We start from the raw sequence: 24,295 nt of genomic DNA, 5'->3' as shown, positions 1-24,295 counted from the left end.
GTCCTTTGAACTTTTTATTAAAAATAAAAATCTTGGATATTTTTCCTGTGTATTCACATAGACATTCAAAATGGTTGACATTATTTTATGGATTTTAATGTCAACAATACATATGAGCAAAAAGTACAGAAAAGTAATCAGCATTTGTTTGCTGCACTGAATAAGAAATATACAGAAGGATATCCTTCATTTTCATCTTCAAGAAAATTTTACATTTCACGTTATAGTAGAAAAATACTTAGCAATCTCAACATTTTGATTTCTTTCTTTTAAAATGCTTTTTAAATTCTATGAAAAAAGGCTAATTATTTTAATATTTGCTAAATTTTGAATTGAATACATAAATAATTAAATCTAAATTTAAATAGAAGTTAGATTTATTGTTAGAAGGTGAGGGTATCTATCTGCTCAATAATCTAAGTTAAAAAGTCATTACATTTATATTTCATTTTTGTAAATCCATCTTGTTTGAAAAACGTATAAAATTGAAATTTTTGCTAGTAGATTAAAAAATTCATGATGTTGTAAACTTATGTGTTGCAGTAGTTCTGTAATGATAATTCATTCTTACCCTAAGGATGTTTTTTAAAACTTCACAGATTGAGGCTTAATTATCTGTGCATTGTCAGTTTCACATTATTGGTCTATGCTGTAATTACACGCTCATGCTTTCTGAATTCAGATTTGTCTGTTTTAGTTAGATATTATGAAAACCTCAGGGCAGTGTTAAACTGCTGCCTAATGATTGTGTTATTTTTTTTTTAATTTCACTCTAGAATGACCCATAGTCTGTAATCAATTGTGAGAACTGTTTTTATTTATTTATTCATTCATTTATTTATTTATTTTTAACATTTTGTGAAATGATGATCCACATATGGCATGTAATTGTTTTTTTTTTTTTTATTTGGCTGCCTTGTCTAAGTAGTAAGTAAGTACAGTTCATAAGGGGATATCTTTGACATTAACCTTTATGCCACTGCTTTTCTGGGCAACTTTAGTGATTAAAAATATTAAAAAAATAAAACCTCTAGGTATGCTGAACACTCACTTTTATAATCAGAGTTATTCATTACTTTCTCTTCTTTTATATTAAGGTTCTTTAAACAAACCATTTTAATTCTGATACCAATGCTAGTTGTCTTTGTCTCTCTGGCTACCATGACAAAATACCGTAGACTGGGTAGTTTAACCAATAGAAATTTTTCTTATCGTTCTGGATACTAAAAGTCTGAAATCAAAGTGTTAGCATCCTTTGGTTTTGGTGACGGCTCTCTACTGGCTATCAGATGGTGGCCTTCTTGATATCTGCTTATATGGGCTTTGTTCCTGGGCTGAGAGAGAGAGAGAGCGAGCCATCTCTGGTTTCTGTTTTTAGAAGGCTACCAGTTCTCTTGGAACAGGGCCCCACCCTTATGACTGTATTTAACTTCAATTACTTACCTAATTTAAATACAGTCGCCACGTTGTGGGTTATATGAATTTTGTGGGGTAGGGACACAATTTTATTCACAACAATAGTTTTTCTTTACTTGCATAGAAATTTGTTAATTCTCTATTTAAGTAATAGAATTTAGGTATTTTCAAAGGCCTTACAAACATATTACATTCCACAGGCAACGACTGTTTATAGTAGGTCAGCCCGTCACAATTGAACATCTGCAGATTTCCTCTATTTACTGATTTAGGGTTTTAAAAATAATAAAATCGACATAGGGAAAGTAGTAACAAGACATTTAGCAAGTTAATATGAATCAGAATCATTGATATTTTTGATTTGGGTTTTATTTTTAGATTTTATTATTATTTGGGGTTTTAAAACATTATTTCCATTTGAACATAAGTTTTAACTTACTAAAATAAAGCTTTATTTTAAAATTTCTCTTTTTTGAAACTCCGCAAATCAAGCTGTAAATATACATGCTTTATTTCCCAAGCTCATTTACATATGACAAGATTTCTGAGCCCCTCAACAATGACGTATATTACCTGGATATGTTTATGATGCTTGGGGTATTTTTTTCAACAAGGGTTAGCTTGTTGGTCCAAAGCACTGAGGGGAAGGGAAAAAGGAGTGCAATACAAGGATGAAGATGAGGTTATGACTTTCAGGGAATTTATGAGGAAGAAGGAGGTACCTTCTCCCTATTTGGAGTTAAGCTAGTAATTCTGGCTTCCTGGTCAGAAACTGTAGTATGAGTCATATTTAAAAAATGGTTTGAAAGCCACAACAAAAATATTAAGACAAAATTATTTATAAATTGGAAAATTTCAAACATACATAAGAGTATGCAAAATATCATGTTACCATATAATACCATCTAGATTAAAAAAAAATCTTGCCATAGTGGACCCAGACTTTAGTTTATTAAGAAATAATAAATTCAGCTAACTTTTCTGCCTCCTTCTTTTGTGCCCGGAAGTAACCAATATTCTGAAACTGGTGTTTATCCTACTCGTGCATGCTTTTGTACTTTTACTACAGATGCGATAGCATTGTTATAGATGTTTTTGATTAAGGAAAATGATATTCTTTTGTAGTTTGGTGTTTTACTTACTATTTTTGTGATTTTTCCACATTAATATATATATTTTATATAATAACTGTTGTATAATGTTTGATTTTAAAAACAATTTATTATCCTAAGTTGTTGACACTTTTCAACTATTACAAATATGAAGTGTTCATTTTGAGGACTTTAAGAAACAAATGCACACATTAGGTTTACCAGGAGGACCAACAATTTTTTTCTGTAATAAAAATAACATTTTTTGCTGAGTTTTTATATTATGTAGGCCACTGCCTTATGTTCTGTAAAAGCATCATCTCATTAATCATCGTAATATTCCTAGGCAGCAGGCCCTGGATTTTCCCCCCTTTAATAAATGTGGAAAGCAGGTTCAGAACTTTTAAGTAACTAGGCTAACATCATACAAGTGTAAGAACAGGAGAGGATGATGACTATGGTTCAGTTTTTAATTTTCACAAATCAACATGCTTTATATTTCAAAGTTAAAAGCAGTTTTCAGGATAACTGGTGTTAAAATAGTAGAAAAGAAAGACAAAATTGATCTTGAATCTTGGCTTTCTTCTTCTTAGCTGTGGGACTTGCGCTGGCAGAATTTCCCGCCTTTATTGGTAGGATTAGGATACCAAGTCCTACTTCACAGGGCTGATACAAGGAATTAATGTGAGCTGTAGCTAAAGAAAGCCACTTGCTTTTTGCTTTGGGCATAATAAGTGTTAGAATATAAGAAAGGTTGTGATAATTTATTAATAGATAAATGAAAATGTAAGTTGCTACTCAAGAGTTTTCAAAACAACTTACTTCCTATATTTGTGCCAATTTTTCATCTCCAGCAGTTCATCTGAACTTGGTTGATAGATTTGGTAATCCCTTGTAGGTAGATATTACATGAGGAAATCAATACAAATTATCACAAACTTTTTTCTTCACATTTTATTTATTGGTAAAACCAACAAAATATTCCTTAAAAATTCCACTAATGGATATACTTAAAATATTCAAAATCTTTTTTTTTTAATGTAAGTTAAGCATTGTGGCTTAGGTCCTGGATAAGGAACAAGACTGCCCAGGTTTGATCTCAGATTAGTTACTTATGAGTTGTGTGAACTTGAGTAAGTGACCTAACCCCTTTCTGTGCCAATTTTACCTACTTTTAAAAATGCAGATAATAATCTTATTTCTCATTTTTTTTATCTGTATGCTATATGTGTGTGTGTATACACATGCATGAGTCCTTTGACGATGGTCACACATTCTGAGAAATATGCCATTAGGTGCTTTTGTCCTTATTTGGACATCATGGGATGTACTTACACAAATCTAGATGGTATAGCCTATTACACACCTAGGCTATATGGTAGAGCCTACTCTTCCTAGGCTACAAACCTGTATAGCATGTTACTGTACTGAACTGTAGGAAATTGTAAGACAATAGTAGATATTTGTGAATTTAAACAAATCTAAACATAGAAAAGGTACAGTAAAAATATGGTGTAAATATAAAAAATAGTACACTTGTATAGGGCACTTACCGTGGTGGGTGAGTCAGTGAGTGATGAGTGAAGGTGAAGCCGAGGACATTACACCACTGTAGACGTTATAGACCCTGTACACTTAGGCTACACTAGATTTATAGCAATACTTTTTTCTTCAATGATAAATTAACCCTAGCTTATTATAACTTTTTAATTTAACTTTTCAAGCTTCCTACTCTCTTGTAATGACGCTTAGCTTAAAACACACATTATACAGCTGCACAAAAATATTCTTTATATCCTCATTCTATAAGCATTTTTCTATTTTTAATTAATTTTTAAAAAGGTATAAAATTTACAACTCTTCCACGTTCCCATCTTCTGGAAGGTCTTCAGGGACAGTTACATGCATGGAGCTGTCATCACCTATGATAACAATGCCTTCTCCTGGAATACTACTTGAAAGACCTGACTGAGGCTATTTTACAGTTATCTTAAAAAAAATAAGTGGAAGGAGTACACTCTAAAATAAAATAAAAAAGTATATTAAATATATGAACCAGTAAAATGATCACTTATTATTAAGTATTATGTACTGTGCATAATTTTATGCACTATACTTTTATATGACTGGCAGTGCAGTGGATTTGCTTGCACCAGCATCACCACAAACATGAATAACGTGTTGTACCGTGGTGTTGCAATGGCTACAACATCACTTGGCAATAGGAATTTTTCATTCTCATTATGTTCTTATTGGATCACTGTCATGTGTTCAGTCTGTCATTGATCAAAATGTGCAGGGGATGACTGTACACACACACACACACACACACACGTGTGCCTATATGTAAAAATCTGAGACCTATCTGGCATATTGTAAATGCTCAGTAAGAAGTAGCAATATTAATTACTAGTGCAAGTTACCAAAGACGTACAAAATTTGAGTACTGCTCCACTCAAGGGTTCAAATCAGTAGTAAGTACTTGCCTTAGTAGTATACAAATGTCAGGAAACAATTACAGCTTTATAGAAGTATTGAGAATCTGGACATAATGAACACATAAAGGATGCTTTTAAAAAAGGTTTTACCTTTTAGGTTTGATGCAAACAGTATAGCTTTGCCCATTTTGTGATCTTAAAAAAATTGCAATCTTAAAGTGAGTATATTTTTAGTCTAGCTCATTTTGCTTAACTTTGAGAATCATTCATGTTTGTGCCTGTGGTTATAGTTTATTTTTCCTGCTGTATAGTATTTTATTGTATGAATATGCTATAATATCCATTCTTAATTTTGTTAGATATTTCATATTTTCTACCTTATCCAATATTTTATGTATATATTTATTTGTAGGTGCATGTGTGTATACATATATATACATGCATATAATGTAAATATGTGTATACACATATAAATCAACTTAGACATAATTTACATATAAAATAGACTAATTTTCAATATATACATGCTTATGTGACCACTATAACAATTAAGATTTAGAACATTTCCATCACTCATCTCCTCTTTTCCCAAAATTCTCTTGTGACCATTTGCAGTAAATTCCCTACTTCCTGAATCAGGGACCTGTAGATTTCACTATTAGTTAGTTTTGCCTATTTGGGAATTTTATATAAATGGAGTCACACAGCAGGTCCTCTTTTGTATCTGACATCTTTATTCAGTAAGATGTTTTCGAGATATGTCTGTGTTGTTGCATGTCAGATTGTTCTTATTGCTGAATAGTGTTTCTTTGTGTGAATCTCCAATTTGTTTATCCATTTGCCCATTGACATATATTTGGGTGGTTATTCTTGAGGCATATTTGTATGCATGGCTGTTGAGTACAGACCTAGGAGTAAGATTGCTGTGTCACGGGATATGTATATTTTCCATTTTTGTAGATAATGCAAAATGGTTCTTATAAAGTAGTTGTATGAATTTGCATTACCATCAACAGTGTATGTGCATTCCTCTTGTTTCATACCCTCAACATTTGTGTGTTTTGTGTTAGCCATGTAGATACATGTGTAGTGTTATTTTATTGTGGTTTACATTTGCATTTCATGATAACTAATGAGATTGAACACCTTATGCGCTTGTTTATTGACCTTTTGCTACATTTATATCTTCTTTGGTGTGGTGCCTTTTCAGATCTTTCACCTATTTTGGTTTTGGTTGTTTTAAATTGGATTTTTTTTGTGTGTTTCTTAAGTTGTATTTATTCTTAAGAGTTACTGATAAACTGTGGGTATAAACCCCTTGTACAGTATATCTTTCTGCCTCTGCATATTGTTTTTATTTTCCTTAATTGTGACTTTTTAATGAATAAGAGTTCTTCATCCTAATTTAGTAAAATTTACGTGCACTTTCCTTTAGAGTTAAAACTGTTATGTCTTAGGACACATGAAAATATTCTATTTTTATCTTCTAGCTTTATTGTTTGGCCTATTACACTGGGATTTATAATCTGTCTTGAATTGGTTTCTGTGTATTGTCTGAGGTAGGAGTAAATTTTCATTTGCTTCCATATAGATGTGCAGGTGATCTAGTCTTTCAAAAGACCATACTTTCCTCATTGCTATAGGTTGATGTCTTTGGCTTAAATGCAATTGGATCTCTGTTTTTTTTTAATATTTTAGTTTTAGGGTACATGTGCTGGGTTGTTATATAAGTAAACTTGTGTCACAGGTGCTAAGCCTAGTACCCAATACTTATTTTTTCTGATCCTCTCCTTCCTCTCACTTCCCCACTTCTAGTAGGCCACAGTGTCTTTTGTTCCCTCGTTTGTGCTCATATGTTCTCATCATTTAGCTCTTACTTACAAGGAAGAACATGTGCTATTCAATTTTCTGTTCCTGCATTAGTTTGCTAAGGAAAATGACCTCCTGCTCCATCCATATAACTGGGTCTCTTTAAGTGGGTTCTTAATTCTAGTTCAATAGTCTATTATCCTTTTTATCAGTAATATAGTGTTTTAATTACTACAGCTATATAATAAATCATGAAACCTGGTAGAGTATGTCTTCTCACTGTACTCTTTAAAAATTTGTCATTATTGGTCCTTTGTTTTTCACATGTATTTTAGAATCAGTTTGTTAAATCTCACACACCCTCTTCCCTGTAACTCTTTTGATTAGGATTGCATTGACACTACAGATTCATATAGGGGGTTTTGTCATGTTTATCTAGTATTATCGTATATCTAGTATTATCTAGTATTATCATATATCTAGTATTATCTAGTATTATTTATCTAGTATTATCATATATCTAGTATTTCATATTTTTCTAATTTAATTAGATTTGTTTCTAATTTTCTCAGTAATGTTTTCCAGTTCAGTTCTTGCAAATCTTTTGCTAGATATAATTCTAGGTTTTGGAAGTTCTTTAATGCCCTTATACTATTTGGCACCATTTTAATGTTTCATTTTGTTTACTGATATTTGGGGATGGAATTGATATTTATATGTCAACCCTATTAGTAAGTTTGCTAAAATCATTTTTATTTTTGTATTTTGTATTTTATTTATTTATTTATTTATTTTTGAGACGCTGTCTCACTCTGTCACCCAGGCTGGAGTGCAGTGGCGTGATTTTGGCTCACTGCAACCTCCGCCTCCTGGGTTCAAGAGATTCTCCTGCCTCAGCCACCCCGAGTATCTGGGATCACAGGCACGCGCCACCATGCTCAGCTAAGTTTTGTGTTTTTAGTAGATATGGGGTTTCTCCACGTTGACCAGGCTGGTCTCAAACTCCTGGCCTCCGGTGATCTGCCCACCTCGGTTTCCCAAAGTGCTGGGATTACAGGTGTGAGCCACCATGCTTGGCTGCTGAATTCATTCTGAAACAACTCCTTTTGAGGTCAAAAAATACATATAAAAAGTTATAATCCCTTAAAGCATGTAATTTGATGAGTTGTGAAAGATACGTAAACCTATGAAATTTTTACCACAAACAATAAACAGAGCAGTTCTGTTACTTCTAAGAGTTTCTTAGTTTCTTATACAGTCCATCCCTGTTTCACATGCTCATATAGAATAAGATAGAATATGCAGTCCTGCACCACACAATGATGACATTGGTCCTGTAAGAATATAATGGCTATACCATGTAACCTATGTGTGAAGTAGGCTGTACCATGTAGGTTTATGTAAGTACACTCCATGATGTTTGCAAAATGATGAAATTGCCTAACAACCTATTTCTCAGGATGTATCCCTGTCATTAAACCATGCATGACAGTATTTCTTATGTCTTGCTTCTTTTGCTCAGCATGATGATTTTTGAGATTTATTTAGATTATTAGTTTTTTTTAGTAGTTTTTTTTCTTTCAGCTGGGTAGTAGTCTCTTGGATCCATACACCACTATTTGTTTATCATTTACTTCCTGATGTCTATTTGGGTTTTTTCAAGTTTTTGATTATTGAGAATAAAGCTGCTGTGACCATTTGTATACAGGTCTTTTTGTGAACATCTGTTTTCAATATTTTTGGTAGGATTGTTAATAGCTGGGCCTTGAAGTTTGGTGACTGTTTATTTTTATAAGAAAATACAAGCAATTTTCTAAAATGGATGCACCCTTTCACATTCCTGCCAGCAGTATTTATTTATATATTTGTTTGTTTGTTTATTTGCTGCCAGCATTACTTAAATGTTCTAATTATTCCACATATTTTCCAACACTTGATATCGACAGCCTTAATTTTAGCTATTCTAATGTGTATGTGGTGGTATCACACATTCATATATTTTGTGATACAACTATTTGCATTTTTCCATTTTGTTTATTTTATTTATTTTTTGAGACAGGGTCTTGTTCTGTTGCCCAGGCTGGAGTGCAGCGATGCAGTCATGACTCACTGCAGCCTCAACCTCCTGGGCTGAAGTAATCATCCCACCTCAGCCTCCCAAATATCTGGGACTGCAGGCATGCACCACCACACCCAGCTAATTTTCGTTTTTTTTTTTTTTTTTTTTTTTTGTAGAGATGGGGTTTCATTATGTTGCCCAAGCTGGTTTCAAACTCCTGAGCTCAAGAAATCTGCCCACCTTGGCCTCCCAAAATGTTGTGATAATAGGCATGAACCACTGTGCCCAGGCTTAACAAAATAGCATTTATTATTACTTATTTTTGTAGAGACAAGGTCTCTCTATATTGCCCATGCTGGTTCTTTTTTGTTCTTGTGTGTGTGCTTTGTTTTTGTTTTTTTTGAGACAAAGTCTTGCTTTGTTGCCCTGGCTGGAGTGCAGTGGCACGATCATGGGTCACTGCAGGGCTCCGCCTCCTGGGCTCAAGCAGTCCTTCCACCTCAGCCCCCTGAGTTGCTGGGACCAGAGGTGAACACCACCATGGCAGGTTAACCCATTTTAAAATTGAGTTGTATTTCTTATTACTGGATTGTAAGAGTCCTTTTTTTGGTTTGGGCAAACCACTTGTCACTAGTACGTGACATTATAAGTTTTAAATTTTGGTAAATACTAAATTTCAATGTTTTTTAGGGTTTTCGTTTTTTATTCTATTTAAGGAATCTTTCCTACTCAGATGTTACAATGATTTTTCTCTCATATTTTTCAGAATTTCTAGAGTTGTAGCATTAAACATTTGGGTCCCAACTCCACTTTGAGTTAATTTTTGTGCATGATATGAAGCAAAAGTTGACATTCATTTCTTTTCATCATTGAGATATCCAGTTCCAGCAACATTTGTTGAAAGGGCTATTCTTTTTCCACCGCATTTCTTCGGAACTTTTTTCTTAAATCAATGGACCAAAGATGTGTGGGACTCTATATGTGGACTTTCTATTCAATTCCATTGATTTATATGTCTGTACTTTCAGCAATGGCACAATGACTGGATTACTGTAGTTTTAGATTAAATATTGAAATTGTGTAGTATAAATCTGCCAGTTTTGTTCTTCTTTTTAAAAGCTATTTTTCCATTTTTTAGATGGAAAGGAGAACTCTGTTATATGATAGAAGGCCTTCATCACCCTCTGCTTCTACAATGTTTACCTCTGCCACTGCTGTTATCATGTTGTATTCTAAATAATTGCCCTGTAATATCTTCCTTCCGAGACTGTAAGATCTTTGAAAGATCTTGTGTGTATTTTCATATTGTGTCTACAGAGCCAGACACATTTTTGACTCAGTATTATAAAGCTAAAGACAAAAAGCTACACAAATACTGACATCTAGTTAGTAAATCTGTTTCAGAGATATGACTAGCAGTTTTGAAATTACTTTATGTGCATATTAGCATTGGAAAAATATGTTTACTTTTGTAAATTATAGATGTGAGTAGCAAACACTTGTACAAAATGTCCTTTGCAAAGAAAATTTCTTCCTTTAAAAGTCTAAATACAAAAATACATTTGTGGAATTTGGCTATTCAGCTTTTTTCAAGTCAGAATTAATTTCTGAATATTGTTTTTTCTACCCAAAAGAATGTATAGCTCTCTAATAAATCCTTCACTTAAATATAAATCATAAATATTTTCTCATAATATTTTCTAATAATTTTAATTTTACTCGTAAATATCATAAATATTTTCACTCATAAGTATTTTCTCCTTTGCTTTTTAAGCTATTTCCGTGAAAGAAGAAATGTTGCTACCTCAACTGAAAAATCTGTGGCATGGCAAAGTGAGTCTATGTGTTTAATGTCTCCTTAAATTAGAGCTCATTTGATAGTCTTAACTGTGTTAAAATCATGATTGCGAAGGCAGCCCACCTGTGGTATAGGGAACAATGGAAATAACTGTCTGCCAGTGTTCATAGTACTTCAGACACTTTTAAAATGGACTGAATAAAAGGCAATAACATACACTCTGACTCCTGGAAATTTGTACATGCTAATGTAAGAAGTTTTCTTTTTATACAAGCTTCATTTATCATTAGCCACAGTTGCAGGCATTTAACTAAATTAAATGGTTTCTGGCAGTTTGAGCTACAGAACAAAGATATATGTACGGAAAGTGATTTTGCCATGGTAACTGGAAAGGGCTGTCATTGTTGCTCTGGCAAATTGAACAGTGACAGAGGCTTTTCTTTCATTTTGAAAATTCTGATTATACAAGTTTGGGAACATTCTTTTTGACAATAAGATGTCAAACACTTGGGTACTGAATTTTTAAGAAAAATTTTTGCCAGAGTAGAAATGCAAATATTGAGAATTCTTTTTTTGTAGATTAGTATAATTCAAGGATGGTGGAACTTCTCTTGAAATAATTTATTTACAGATGCATTAGTAGCTATGGCATTAGAGGAATTATATTAAATGCCTTCTGGGATTTTAAGTGATATCTAGCTATTATGTTAGTGACCTTTTTATAATTATTTATTGTAAGTTATAGAATTAAGCTTAATTTTCTGCCATTTAGAATATTTCCTTATTTAGGAATTAGCATTATAAATGGCACCATGACAATTTCTTTTGTATGTGGGCAATGTATTTGGTTATGTTAATGTGGATCCTAGAGGTTGGGAAGGACATATGTGACAGGTTGCAATTTAAGGAGCAGTGAGTTATGTTTGTGAAGCAAGTGGTGGATACCATGTGTGTTATATCAAGAAGAAGATGGGGAGAATTGATTTGGGGAAAAGAATTAGCATAATTTGGACTCTTACAGAATAAAGCTTACGTTGTGATAATACCATAAAAAATTCATGCTTTTAATCTTTTTTTAAAAACAGTATTTCACATTATTCACATCTTTCTATTCTCATCCTGTAATTCCCCTAAAAGATTCAAATGAGGAGAATTCATCTTCCATCTTTCCTTATGGAGAGACCTTTCTCTTCCAGAGACTAGAAAATTCCAAGGTTAGTCCCATACATTTTAATTGTTTTCCATAATCAATTATTTGCTTTTCTGCCTATTTGTACCTCTTCATTTTTCTCCAAGCTATTTGAAGAATGGCATTATATTGAAGATTGAGATTTCCAGTCAGCAAAATTTTTGTTCCGTAAAATTATGGTAAAATCTGTATCTTTCAATATACATTATAGAAACACACGTTTATTATGACTTCAGGAATCCAGGACAGTGAGTTTTAAAAATTGCCACAAAGTTGGGTTAATTAAACAAAAGACAAACTGTATAAAACTTAAACACTCTCTAGATTTTTGCTTTGCCTTGTAGCCAAGTGCAGACTTCTGAAGTGCATAGATTTCCAATTATGTATATATTTTAATTATTTAGTTTATCACTCATTCTTTTCTATTACTTGTGCTCTTTTGCTACTTTATTTCTTGGTCTTGACAAAAGAGAAGTTGGAAGACAAAAATGAATCAAGGAGTAAAAGTACATAAATTTTATTTTTGGTTACCATCTTCTTTTATTCTTACTTGAATTGATGAGTTAACGATTTGAATAAAATAGTGAAAAAAATCAAAAGTCTGTTTAATGTAGACTATCTTTTTTTTCTGAAAATTGATCTAAGTAATTAGACTTATTTAATAAAACTAAACTCAGATATTATGGATTTTTGTAGAATATTGCTACACATACAAACAAATCCCCAAACCAAAAAGCAAAACAGTATGTGTTTTTTGTTTGTTTGCTTTTTTTAGAAGCGATCTATAAAGAATGAATTTTTGACCCAGGAAGAAGCACTCAAAGGGGAAGCAACTACTGCAACAAACTCTTTTATCATCCAATCAAGGTATGAGATCATGATTGATGATGATTAACTATTTAGAATAAACTGTTATAAAATGTTGACTTCTCATTCATAGTATAATATTGTGTGTCAGAGAAAATATGTTGATAAGTTCAATTTTTTCCTCTCTAAATGTAAGCATAGCAGCACCCATTTTATTAATTGAATTATGCTCTGTAGATCAAGTAAATAGTTGCATTCTGTGGCAGATTATTTTTGTCTTTTTCTAATGGAAACCACACCCCTTCCCCACAGTAGCACATACAGGTGACTATGATTGCACATTAAAGATGAGAGGTTATGTTAATAAAAAGGAGAAAAGGGCAGTGCAGAACATCACTATGCAAGTTGCAGACTTTTACAAGTATAATATATTCTTTTCATTGGAGTTTCAGCACTGGCAAGAAGCATGGCAATTATCCAGTTATTTGGATCACATACAGAGTTAGAATTTGTATGCACCAACTTCAATTTTATTTTTCTCTCAGCTTTATTGGAACTTGGCATACTGGCACATTACCTGATACTTCATTTTCTTTTTCTTAATTTTTAATTTTTGAGATTACATAGTAGATGTATATATTTCTGGGGTACATAACGTATTTTGATATAAGCATGATAATCACATCATGGAAAACGGAATATTCATCCCCCAAAGCATTCCTCTTTTGTATTGCCAACAGTTTAATTATACTTTTTTAGTGGGACATTCATTTTATTTTTGTCTTTCATTTTCTAAGGCTAACATTGTTATAGGTTTCCCTCAGTTAAAGCTAAACAATTAAACATCTTTAGTAAACATTTGACATAATCTAATATAATGCAAAATATGAAAGGGCCAGGCTAAATTATTCTTTGAGGCAGTAATGGTTTTTAGAATGCTATATCCAGAAAGATGTAATTTGAGCCCAGGCATATCTGTTTCATTGATTAGCAAAAAATGTCCTTTGGCATTAATGAATGAGTTGATCTATTATGTCATCCCTTGAATCTGTAGAAATATGCTTAGCTATTATGAATGCATTCCAATAAATATTGTGCATTACATAGCTTTTACTTCCTGAATGTACACTGACCCTTTCTTGCTTTCTAGCTAGCAGTGTGCTGCAATATTTTTCCTCATCAACATTGCAAAATAATACTGATGCTCTCAGCAGTCAGGCATACTCTCTGTTTTATTGCATTGTGGTGAAACATGGGGTCCTTGGAGTTGATTAGAGGATAGTAGAGAGGGGTAAGCAAATTGGAAATAAGATCTCCATATAGATGAGTTAATGGTCCGTCATGTTGCCCAGAGGGATTGGGCTGGCCACTTAATTGTGCTATTAAAGATGTTTAAATTGTGATGTGAAGAATATACCCAGTCTCCATTCTTAGCACCTGCCCCTAACCTTCCAAAATAAAAGGGATAAGATTAAATTATACCTAAGAAAAAACTTGTAGTAGTATTCAAATGTCATAGGTTAATGAAATAATTTTACTTAGCTTTTCTGGAAGAGTTTAAAAAATTTTCAATAGGGTTAATGGAAACTCTAGGATTTTCCTGGCCTTATGTTTCTGTTATTAGTTATTTCTAAATTTTCAAAATGTCACTGATGTCTTAAATCACATATAGCACTTTGAAATGTTTACATCATTTTTCCGTTTAGCATATACGATAACAGAAAGGAGAAAATAAGCGAGGACAAGGTGGAAGATATTTGGATACCTCGAGAGGACAAAAACAATTTTTTGATAGACACTGCTTCTGAATCAGAATACTCAACAGTAGAAGAATGCTTTCAGAGTTTAAGAAGAAAAAATTCAAAGGCATCTAAATCTAGGACTCAAAAAGCCTTGATTTTGGACTCCGTTCATAGGCACAGTTATCCGTTAAGCTCAACAAGTGGAAATGCTGATTCATCAGCCATTTCTTCACAGGCAATATCTCCCTATGCCTGCTTTTATGGAGCATCTACAAAGAAGGTTAAATCAGGATGGCTGGATAAACTCTCTCCTCAAGGGTATGTACGTATTCATTTATTTCATAAGTGGCATATTTTTAAAATTTCAAGTTTATTCATTTCTAAACCTCCAGGGTTGCTGTTCCCCCACTCCACCTCCACACACACACATACACAGAGATGCCATTTTTAGGGACTTTCAGCACACTTTTGCCAGTGCTATTCTTTAGACATAAGGAGAGAGATGTGCAATGCAATGCCGCATTAAGGTCCAGAGTCGCAAATTAAAATAGAAAGTTATGACCTCACATCTAATTTCTTAATGTTACCTTCTAAGTTCGCATCAAAATGTGCTAATCTGTGTCCCAGTATGTAACAAAGAAAAACAAGACAGACTGAGTTAGTATTACTCAGCCCACACTGTTTGGCTTTTGCTCATATCATAACAGTGTTCTGTTTGAGAATACAAGGCTTATTGTTGTTAGGGAAAAGTACATCTTTGTTAGGTTTAGGTCTTCACTATTATTGATATATTGTTTTGATTTTTGTATGTTACGCAGAAGGTCAGAGTCCCGTGAATATTATACTTTTCTTTGGATTTATCAACAAATGTTTACAAAGAAACTTTTGTCCCTTAAGCATTTTACAGTACTGAGAAATCTTTAGGGAAGGATTATATTTAATTAGAATTGTTTACTGGCATCCTAATTTTTAGATGTCTTTTTGAAATATTTACTTGAAATGTTTTTCATGAATTATTACATTATTTTGAGATTAAAGCTTTCATGTATCAGTAGCTAATGTGGTGAGTCCCTACAGTGTGCTGGTTTTCACTCCTATTCTCTTGAAATGTGTGTCATTTCTAGAAAGGATTGGTTTGATCTAAAATAATTTTAATTGGAAAAAAAAACTACCAGAAGCAGCATCAGATGACTAGTAGAAGCAGGAATTAACATTTCAAAAGATAGCAAAACACCCCAAAATTGTATGGTTAGCAATTATATGTTAATACCTTATATATTTTCATTCTTTTAGGAAATTTGATTTTGAATAAACCAAAGCAGATTACTTCTTACTATCAGCTATGTGTGTCACTTCTTTCTGGTTACATTATGATGACAAAACCCTCTGCTTGTTCTTTTTAGTCCTAAGTATTATTGGTAAGTGCATATTCAGATGTCGAACATGTGGATCAGTGCTCAGGTCTAAACACTAGTGGAATGAATCAGTGAACTTGAATATTCTTGAATCTTTCATTTTTATAAAATCCAAGTATTTAGGGAGGTCCAAGTGCTCTCTTAAAGTATCACTGGAAGAAAAAACAGACTTTGAGTACAAAGCCCCCAGCGGCTGTGGTTTCCTGTGCGTCCCAGGTGAGATCTTGCTCTTTACAGGGTTGGTCTGTTTATGCTCCAGGCACATTGAGAAAGTTTCACTATTGTTGGCCACCTCTGGGACAGTTACAATATATTCTGTCTCTCTTTTTCAGAACTTTGACTTTCCATTCTTTCTATTCTGAACCTGCCTAAGGTTAGATGCTGTAAGTTTTCTGGATTTATATTTTTCCATTTTAGGGGAAATAATTGCATTTTCTGTCCTAAAGCTCCCCCCTACCCCACCCCCAACCAAAATACCGGGATGAATGGATATAAGAAAATAAACCAAGGGGCTTGGTATATCACCAAGAAATTTTAAAACACTTCTACGTGATTATATTGCTATGACTTGAAAGAAATATGTGTAGCTGGCCAAAAGGCATGCATTCATTAAATCAGAAGTAGAATCGAGAATTTTTCCTTTCCTAATTAGGCTCTGTAGGCTATTGTGAGGGTTTAAGATGTTCATTAAAGTAGACAAAGTGATGCCTACCCCTTCCTTATGCAGTGGTTGCTGAGTTTCGTTTAACTCATGGCTGCGTGTCTCTTTGATGCAGATAGCACTGATTGAGATGGGATTCCAAACTCCATATAGCAGGTGTCAACAAACTTTTTCTGTAAAGGGTCAAGTAGTAAATATTTTAAGCTTTATAGTCAAATGGTCTCTGTTGCAAGTATTTAACTCTGCAGTTATAGCATAAAAGCAGACGTAGCCAATATGTAAGCCGATGAATGAGGCTGTGGTCGAATAAAATACAGAAGTAATAAAAAGCAGAGGTCCTCCTTAGGGGCCTCTGCATTTGTAGTTCTTTCTGCCTGAAATGCTCTTTCCCCAAGAGTAACATGGCTTGAACCTCTCTCAAATTCATGCTATAATGTCTCCTTTGCATTTAAGCCCTGGCCACCAAATTTACTACTACGACTGTTGCTCTCCCCTGCCACCCCATCACTCCCTTAATTACTTTCTTCTACAGGGCTTACAGGCCAAATGGTTTATTTATTTCATACAAGCTCCGTGGGGACAGGCATCCGCATTGCTTTTCTTGTGCTGTGATAGCCTTAGCAGAACATTGTCTAGCACGTGGTAGATGCTTAGGATTTCTGTGGAATGAATCTGTGAGAAACCTAGCATTAGACATATTTTTCTTTTAATTTTTCTAAAACAGCAATTTATAAGAACATTGTAATACAAGCTGCTGAACTCAACAACATATTTGTGGATGAAAATTTCCAGGAACCATTGATAATACTGATAAACATTAACAGGGTAGTGAACTCTTGGGTTTTCTTTTTTAATAATTGTTTCCCCCTTAAAGACATGCACATAAATTATCAAAATACAATTGTCAAAATACAATTTAAAAACTAACAGACACATTCTAGTTTATACTTTTTCAAATAGTGTTTGAAACTGTCTTTTATTTAATGAATGACATTAAGCAAAATAATCACATTCACAATCTGAGCTTATTTCGCATGGTTGTCTATTTACTTTTGAAATGGAAATGCCAATTCTGAATCAATGCCTAATATGTGAACATTGCCCAATATTTGGTTAAGAATATAATTGCATAACACCATACAACAAAAGAAATACTGAAACATTTCCAGTTTAAAATATGAAAAGTTGTTTAAATATTTGATTGACCTAAATATAACAACCCTAAAACTGGTGGTTAAAAACTGTGTGAAAGAAACAATAAACTGTTGAATTTGGGGGGCTGTATTTCAAACAGGTCAAAGCAGATGAAAAGCTTAATAAGTGATACTTGCTTTTAAAAACCTCTCACTGGGTTTTGAGGATTAAAATAAATCATCTTCTTCACTTTTTCTCAGCTGTAAATAATAAACTTAAGCTTTTCAGCAGATTTGCATAGATGCAAATATGAAAGACTGGATATAATTTATTCCAACATTTCCCAAATATGCATCTCAGAAGAGAAATGTTTGAAGCTGTTGTAAAGAAAAGAGAACATGGTTGGATGGCTGTGCCTCTTCTAGGAGATGCATAAATTAACATCTCCAAGAATATCTGCAATAAGGAAACCCTTTTGAATTTTTGCATTACTATTTTCTAAAGATGTTTGTGCGTTCAGCATAACACAGAGAGCATCTTTATAAAAACTGCACTGTATATTAAAGAATTTCTATTTTACTTGAAATGTTTTAGGACTTTCTTACTTGGGGAAATTCCTCTTTTTTTAAATTTAACTTTTTTTTTGGCCATGAGAAGGACTGATGTTGCAGTGTGAGCCTGAGACAGCTAAAGTTGATCATGTGAGGTTAAGTCAGCACTTGGAGGTGGAGGAGGACACAGATGAGCAAGATGTGTTACTTGTCTTTTTGTAGCTTCCATTTAGTGCAGAAAAGAAATATATATGTGAATAGCGATAAAACCCAAAGACAAAAGTATAATAATTGGAGCAAAAAGGTCTGCAGAGTACAGAGTCCTGAGGTTACCAAGGGTTGAGAAAGCATTTCTTCAAAGACCTTCCTGGAAGGAGAGGGTAGCAGTTGAATTGCCCTTTGCAAAATGGATAAGATTTTAACTAGCATTTTTAGGTAAAATGCTCTTCTGTCTACAGGGAAAGGCACTCATAGAGGTGATATCTCGATGTACTTGAGGGTTGAGATAGTGAGCAGGTGGAGGTTGGAGTTATTTTATTGAAGATGGACAGTTGGGTTCTAGGACCAGGAGAGAGAAACTGCCAGTGAAAAGCATGTTCAGAGAACAGGTAACTAGGGAAAGTGAAAAAGCCAATAATCAAATACAAAGGAAAGGTCAGAGCTCAGACAACGACTGGCAGTCAGAGCTCCCAGAAGCCAATAGCCCAAGACCTGGGAGGAGTTCAGAGCTTATGCTGTTTGTGTCTTTGTCAGTGACTGGTTTCCATGTCATCATCCAGTCTCCAAGGCTCCTTTACTGGAACAGTTCCCCACCTGGCTACGCAAGTGTTTGAGTGCCTTGGGTCTCTTGGTATGCTTTCTTGGGGCTGCGGTGAAGGCAGGTGTTGCAGAAAGTTGGCAAGTCCATGTTTGACTAGGGTGTTATATGTCAGTCACCTTGTTGATCTTAAAAGTGAATCTGAAATCCTTGATAAAAAGTATGTTTTCTTTTTAATCTGCAAATTAGCTGGGCATTTCTCAAAGCACTAGCTACTTGTAAACATTGTGCCAAGGAAATAAAAAACTTTAATATTTTTGTAGTTTGAGGAGGAAAAAAGTTTCATTCTCCATAAAATTACCTGGTTAATTCCTTTCAGCCATCCTTGCTGCAGAGAAGTGAATAGGGTTTGGAATCAGACAGACATCATTCATTTGCTGTGTGACTCAATTTCTTAGAACCTCCATTTTTCACATAAATGTGTGAGGTCAAGACTATCTCTGTGAAATCATTTGGAAAAGTAGGTAACTTTGGGCCTTACTCTTAATTGATGCTCAATAAACCTCGATTTTCTTTTTTTTTTTCAGGACACCATTTTATTGCAGAGGACCTTAAATAATGTTACTATGAGTCCTAGTCAGTTCATACTTTGATAAATACAAGGCAAAGAAATCATGTGTTCACACTGAACTTTCAGAATTCATTTTTTTTTATTGTTTTAAAAGCGCATAGTTTAAATGTCAGAAAGTAGTACATAGCTTATTAAAAAAAAGTGACATTTCTTCCCTCCAACCTCTTCATAAGAGGCAGCCACTTTCAACTCTTTTGTAGTTACTTTAGCATTTGTTTTGTATGTCTTATTGTTTTTATACTGTTTTTTTTTTAACTTTTCAGTGTTAGGGATTAGCTGTTGATGTACCACCATGGAAGATCATATTTATTCATTTTAACCACAGTTCCCTCCTTCCCTTCTAGACACAATTCCTATTATCCTTTTAAAATAGTTACATAAAATATTTAGATATCTGTAATTTTGTTTTATAGTATAACTATAAAGGCTACTCATTTTTGAACAATGTAGCATAGTATGATTAATTTTTTTCATTGACAGTGTTTAGTTTTTGTTGAAATAATAATTGTTGATTTTTTTGTTTGCTTGATTTTTTTTTTTTTTTTTGAGATGGGGTCTCGCTCGGTTGCCCAGGCTGGAGTGCAGTGGCTTGATCTTGGCTCACTGCAAACTTCACCTCCTGGGTTCAAGCAGTTCTCTGCCACAGCCTCCTGAGTAGTTGGGATTACAGGCGCCCGCCACCACACCTGGCTAATTTTTGTATTTTTAGCAGAGATGGGGTTTCACCATCTTGGCCAGGCTGGTCTTGAACTCCTGACCTCGTGATCTACCCTCCTCGGTCTCCCACAGTGCTGGGATTACAGGCATAAACCACCGTGCCCGGCCTGTTTGCTTAATTTTTAATATGTGTACTCATTCACCTGAAAATTCTTCCTCAACATATGAATCTCTGAAGTAACCAAAATAAATATACCTATCAATTTCATCATCCTATAGCCCGCTAAGAAAACTTTAGTTTGGGCTGGTTGTTCCCCAGGCCGAGTGCACACTAACATCTTGGGATTCCCTTGTATCATCTTTGGGATTCTCTATGCCTCTCTCTAGTGTTTTTGTCTTTCCATCTTTTCTTTAGATAAAGCACAACTCTTTGAAGCTTCCTGAGAAAAGGTGGATAGGGAGTCAATGTTTTCAGATCTTCCATGTTTGAAGACGTCTTTTTCCCCCCTAAACATTGTTATTGTTGGTTTATTATGTTTTAGAAATCTTAACTGGAAATAATACTTCTCCAGATCAGTAATTTGTATTCTAGATCCATAGTAATCTAGAGGTAATATTGAGAAATCTCATTTTTGATACTTTATACATAGCCTATTTTTCAGTTCTTGGAGATTTTCTTGTTTTATTCTTCAATTACTTTTCTTCTTTCTAGAATTTCTGATAGTTTGGTGTTGGACTTCTTGCCCTGAAACACTGATAAAAATCCAGCTTTTCCATTTTCCCTTTCTGCTCACTAGGAAGTTTCTTCAGTTGTGTTTCCTAACCCAGTTTTTTTGTTGTTGTTGTTATACTGTAATTAACATACAAAACATTTTCTTTTGACTATTCTTTTTATGGCATAGTGTTACTTTTTCACAAATAAATCCTTTTACTTCTCTGAAGATACTAATACTTTTTTTTTGAAGCTTTCCTGTAGAGTCTATTTCTTTTTAACTTTTTGGAGGAGTGGTTTTGTCCCTATCTTTTACCTTAGTGGTGTTTTTCTCAAATGTTATGTTAATCTTGAGCTGTCAATTTAGAGTAAAATACTGCAAAACTGATTGGAAGCACCGTAGGCTCTGATGGGCCTTGCTATTTGTTTCTTGTAAGACGATCATGGTAGGTTTTTTAGTAATGTATTTCCATACAGAAGCCTCATGCAAGTATCTTTTAAATGAATCTTCTTCCTGAATGTTATAGGCCTGGTAACCAGTTTTTTTTTTTTTTTTTTTTTTTTTTTTTTTTTTTTTTTTTTTTTTTGAGACACAGTGTTGCTCTGTCACCCAGGATGGAGTGCAGTGGCACGATCTTGGCTCACTGCAACCTCCACCTCCCAGGTTCAAGCAATTCTCCTGCCTCAGCCTCCTGAGTAGCTGGGATTACAGGCACACATCACCATACCTGGCTAATTTTTGTATTTTTAGTAGAGATGGGGTTTCTCCATGTTGCTCAGGCTGGTCTTGATCTCCTGACCTCAGGTGATCCACCCACCTAGGTCTCCCAAAATGCTGGATTACAGGGTGAGCCACTGCGCCAGGCCTGGTAACCAGTTTTTGGGTGGCTCGTGGGAAAGTGGACTTTGAGTATTGATAGTTATGATGTAGACTTTTATTTGATTCCTCTGCTTTAATATAGCCATGCCTGAGTCTCCCAGCCCCAAAACCTCCTGTTTTATTCTCTCCATTGAATAAAACTAGACTATTATGTTGAGTGAAGGTGGAGAGACAGTTTTCCAACAGTGAGAAGTAGGGGAGAAGGATTCTGTGATGTTGGAGTGCAAGTCTACATCTTAAACTGCCTTTCAATATATCCATTATCAGCACCTCACCCTCACTTTCATAGTCACTTCCAGAGTTACTTGGTGTCTATTTCCTGAGATTTTCAGAGGTAATGCAAGAGTAAATGTGTTTTTCTCTTAATTTAATCTAATGCTGGATTAGCGATCAGTTCACATCTCTCCTTCTGTTTCCAGATTTCTAGATATTGTTACTGTCCTAGACTTCTCTGGTCAGTGTTGATTTGCAGGCATTTATTTATTTTTATTTATTTCTTAACCATTTGATGTCTTTTAGTGAGGTTTGGGGAGGAATAGAAGTAAATGCAAGCTTTTAACTGAGATTTTTAACTGGAAGCTGGTTCATGTTGTATTTTATATAATATGACTCCATAAAATAAAGAAGTGTGAATCTTTTAACATAGCTTTTTATACACCACTTTATGAAAGCACTAAGCTCTTTGTAGATATTTTTTAAAATTGGTAGTTGCACACTAAAATTCAGGCTTTATCATTGACTTCCAAGAATCTTTTTAGCCCCTAGAATTTTATGTTGAGTACCTTTTTTTTTCTTCTCATTTTAGGATGTAGATATAGCAGAGATGGAAGCTGAGATTGAAGATACTTTTTTTGTTTTATTTTCGTTTTTTGGCCCCAGCTCATTTGGTTCATATAATCTTGGAAATTGTTATTTTGGTTTGCTCAAAAGTGAGAAAATGCTCTTTAGAATAGAGAAGTGCTGGCATTTTATAGAAATATTTTAGTAATTCCTTGCATCTTTCTCTCTCTAAAATATTTTGTTACTGTATCATTTAAAAGTCTTCTGCTTCTTAAAAGAATAATTGGATAAATAAATAGCTGAATAAAAATGAGTAATTAGATAAATAAAAATAAATACGTATGGAGATTGTAGTCCTAGAAAATATTGGGTCTCATTAGGGTTAGAGGAGGGAATAACATAAAATATGCTGTGATTCTTTAGGGCTATGTAAACAAGGCAGATGAATCTGGAACAACATGGTGATTATACTTTTTCCTTTGAGATTGTTTAGAATATTTGAGAAGTTATGTTTTTCATTGCCTTAAATGGCAGGATTAATAAAAGCCATAAATTTGACTTAATGTCTTTGATGTTCTTTCCAATTGTGTGATTTTTAAAGGTGACAATTTGGTAGCTTCTCACACCTTAGATTGGTATCATTGTTTAGTTAGCATGCTTGTTAGATATTAGGATTTGTTTTTTAAGCTTAAAGATGTAATCTTGAAAAAAAAAACTCTGCTGGCACTTAGGAATGAAATTAAACAAGAGTGCCTCTGTGTGAGTACTTCATAAATAGAGATTTAATTGTGTGTGTATACAGTGTTGTTAAAAAATAATTTTTAAGAAACACATTTTGAGACAACAAAAACTGATACCAGATGGTGAAGCTGTTTTTATGAAAGCAGTTGAAACTTTACACCACCTGCCCTACCAGAGCTCAAGGGAAGAGTTTATAGAAATCTGTTCAATAATACTGCACAGTCTTATAAATTATTCGAAAAAAGCTTCTTAAATAAATGTTTCCCTTCAGAACCCTAAAAACAAAATGAGATAAAACTCAGGCTAATGTGTTTCATGTCTGCTTTACCTTTTTTCCTGAAGGAATTCTGAAGTACTTTGCAAGATTGAACTCACATATAAAATGTAGAGGTCAAATGTTATTACTACCTACAGGGATGTCCTGGGTACTTAGCTATAAAATGTACTAATGTCTGCTTTGTATAGCAGTTAAGAGCAGTCTTTGGGAAGACACTCCCAGATATGTTCTTTATTAGCTGTATGACTTGGACAAATTATTTAAGCAACCACTGCCTCTGTGCCTTCATCTCTAAAATGGATATAATAATGTTACCTGTCTCACGTGTTTGTCTGGAGGATTAAATGAGTTAATATATGTGTGTGGCTCTACACAGTTCTTGGAAAAAAGGACTATGTGTTTCCTATTTTTATTACCAAATGTAGTACCAAATAACTTCTTTATTGACTGCAACTTTAAATCTATTTTCTGTGCAATAATGCATCATTATTTCAGACCTAATTTGTATTGTGTGGTAGCCGGAACATAGGCTAAGATGGCATTGTCTTGTATACATTATCTTTTCCTGTTTTTTAAAATTTGTGAAGCAAATTAAGCTAGTAGTTGAAATTTAAAGATACAACTTCAGAGAAAATTTTTCGAAGTACTTTAGCAAATTCTTACAGTGTATGTATTAATTATATGTAATTACAATGAAATTAGTTGCCGGATAGTGAATATATGTTTAAAAACACATGAGAGGAGTATTGA

At 33.8% G+C, this 24,295-nt stretch overlaps 1 protein-coding gene across 6 annotated transcripts in view; it reads left to right on the top strand.

Annotated features, from left to right (window-relative positions):
• ARAP2 (ArfGAP with RhoGAP domain, ankyrin repeat and PH domain 2) overlaps positions 1-24,295 on the top strand; it is a 173,235-nt gene that overhangs the window by 4,593 nt on the left and 144,347 nt on the right. For all 6 annotated transcript variants that reach the window (XR_010156526.1, XM_016951436.4, XM_063809457.1 and 3 more), the window contains exons 2-5: positions 10,588-10,646; positions 11,749-11,825; positions 12,576-12,667; positions 14,314-14,667. Coding sequence is in view for 5 of the 6 variants with exons in the window: in XM_016951436.4 (XP_016806925.1) it covers positions 10,588-10,646; positions 11,749-11,825; positions 12,576-12,667; positions 14,314-14,667 (582 nt within the window). In the remaining variant the exon portion in view is untranslated. The remainder of the gene's footprint in view (positions 1-10,587; positions 10,647-11,748; positions 11,826-12,575; positions 12,668-14,313; positions 14,668-24,295) is intronic.

This window comes from Pan troglodytes, chromosome 3, assembly GCF_028858775.2.
Source record: "Pan troglodytes isolate AG18354 chromosome 3, NHGRI_mPanTro3-v2.0_pri, whole genome shotgun sequence".
Lineage (NCBI taxonomy): Eukaryota > Metazoa > Chordata > Mammalia > Primates > Hominidae > Pan > Pan troglodytes.
Note: the sequence above shows the minus strand (reverse complement) of the source record. Positions and strands in the feature narration are given on the sequence as shown.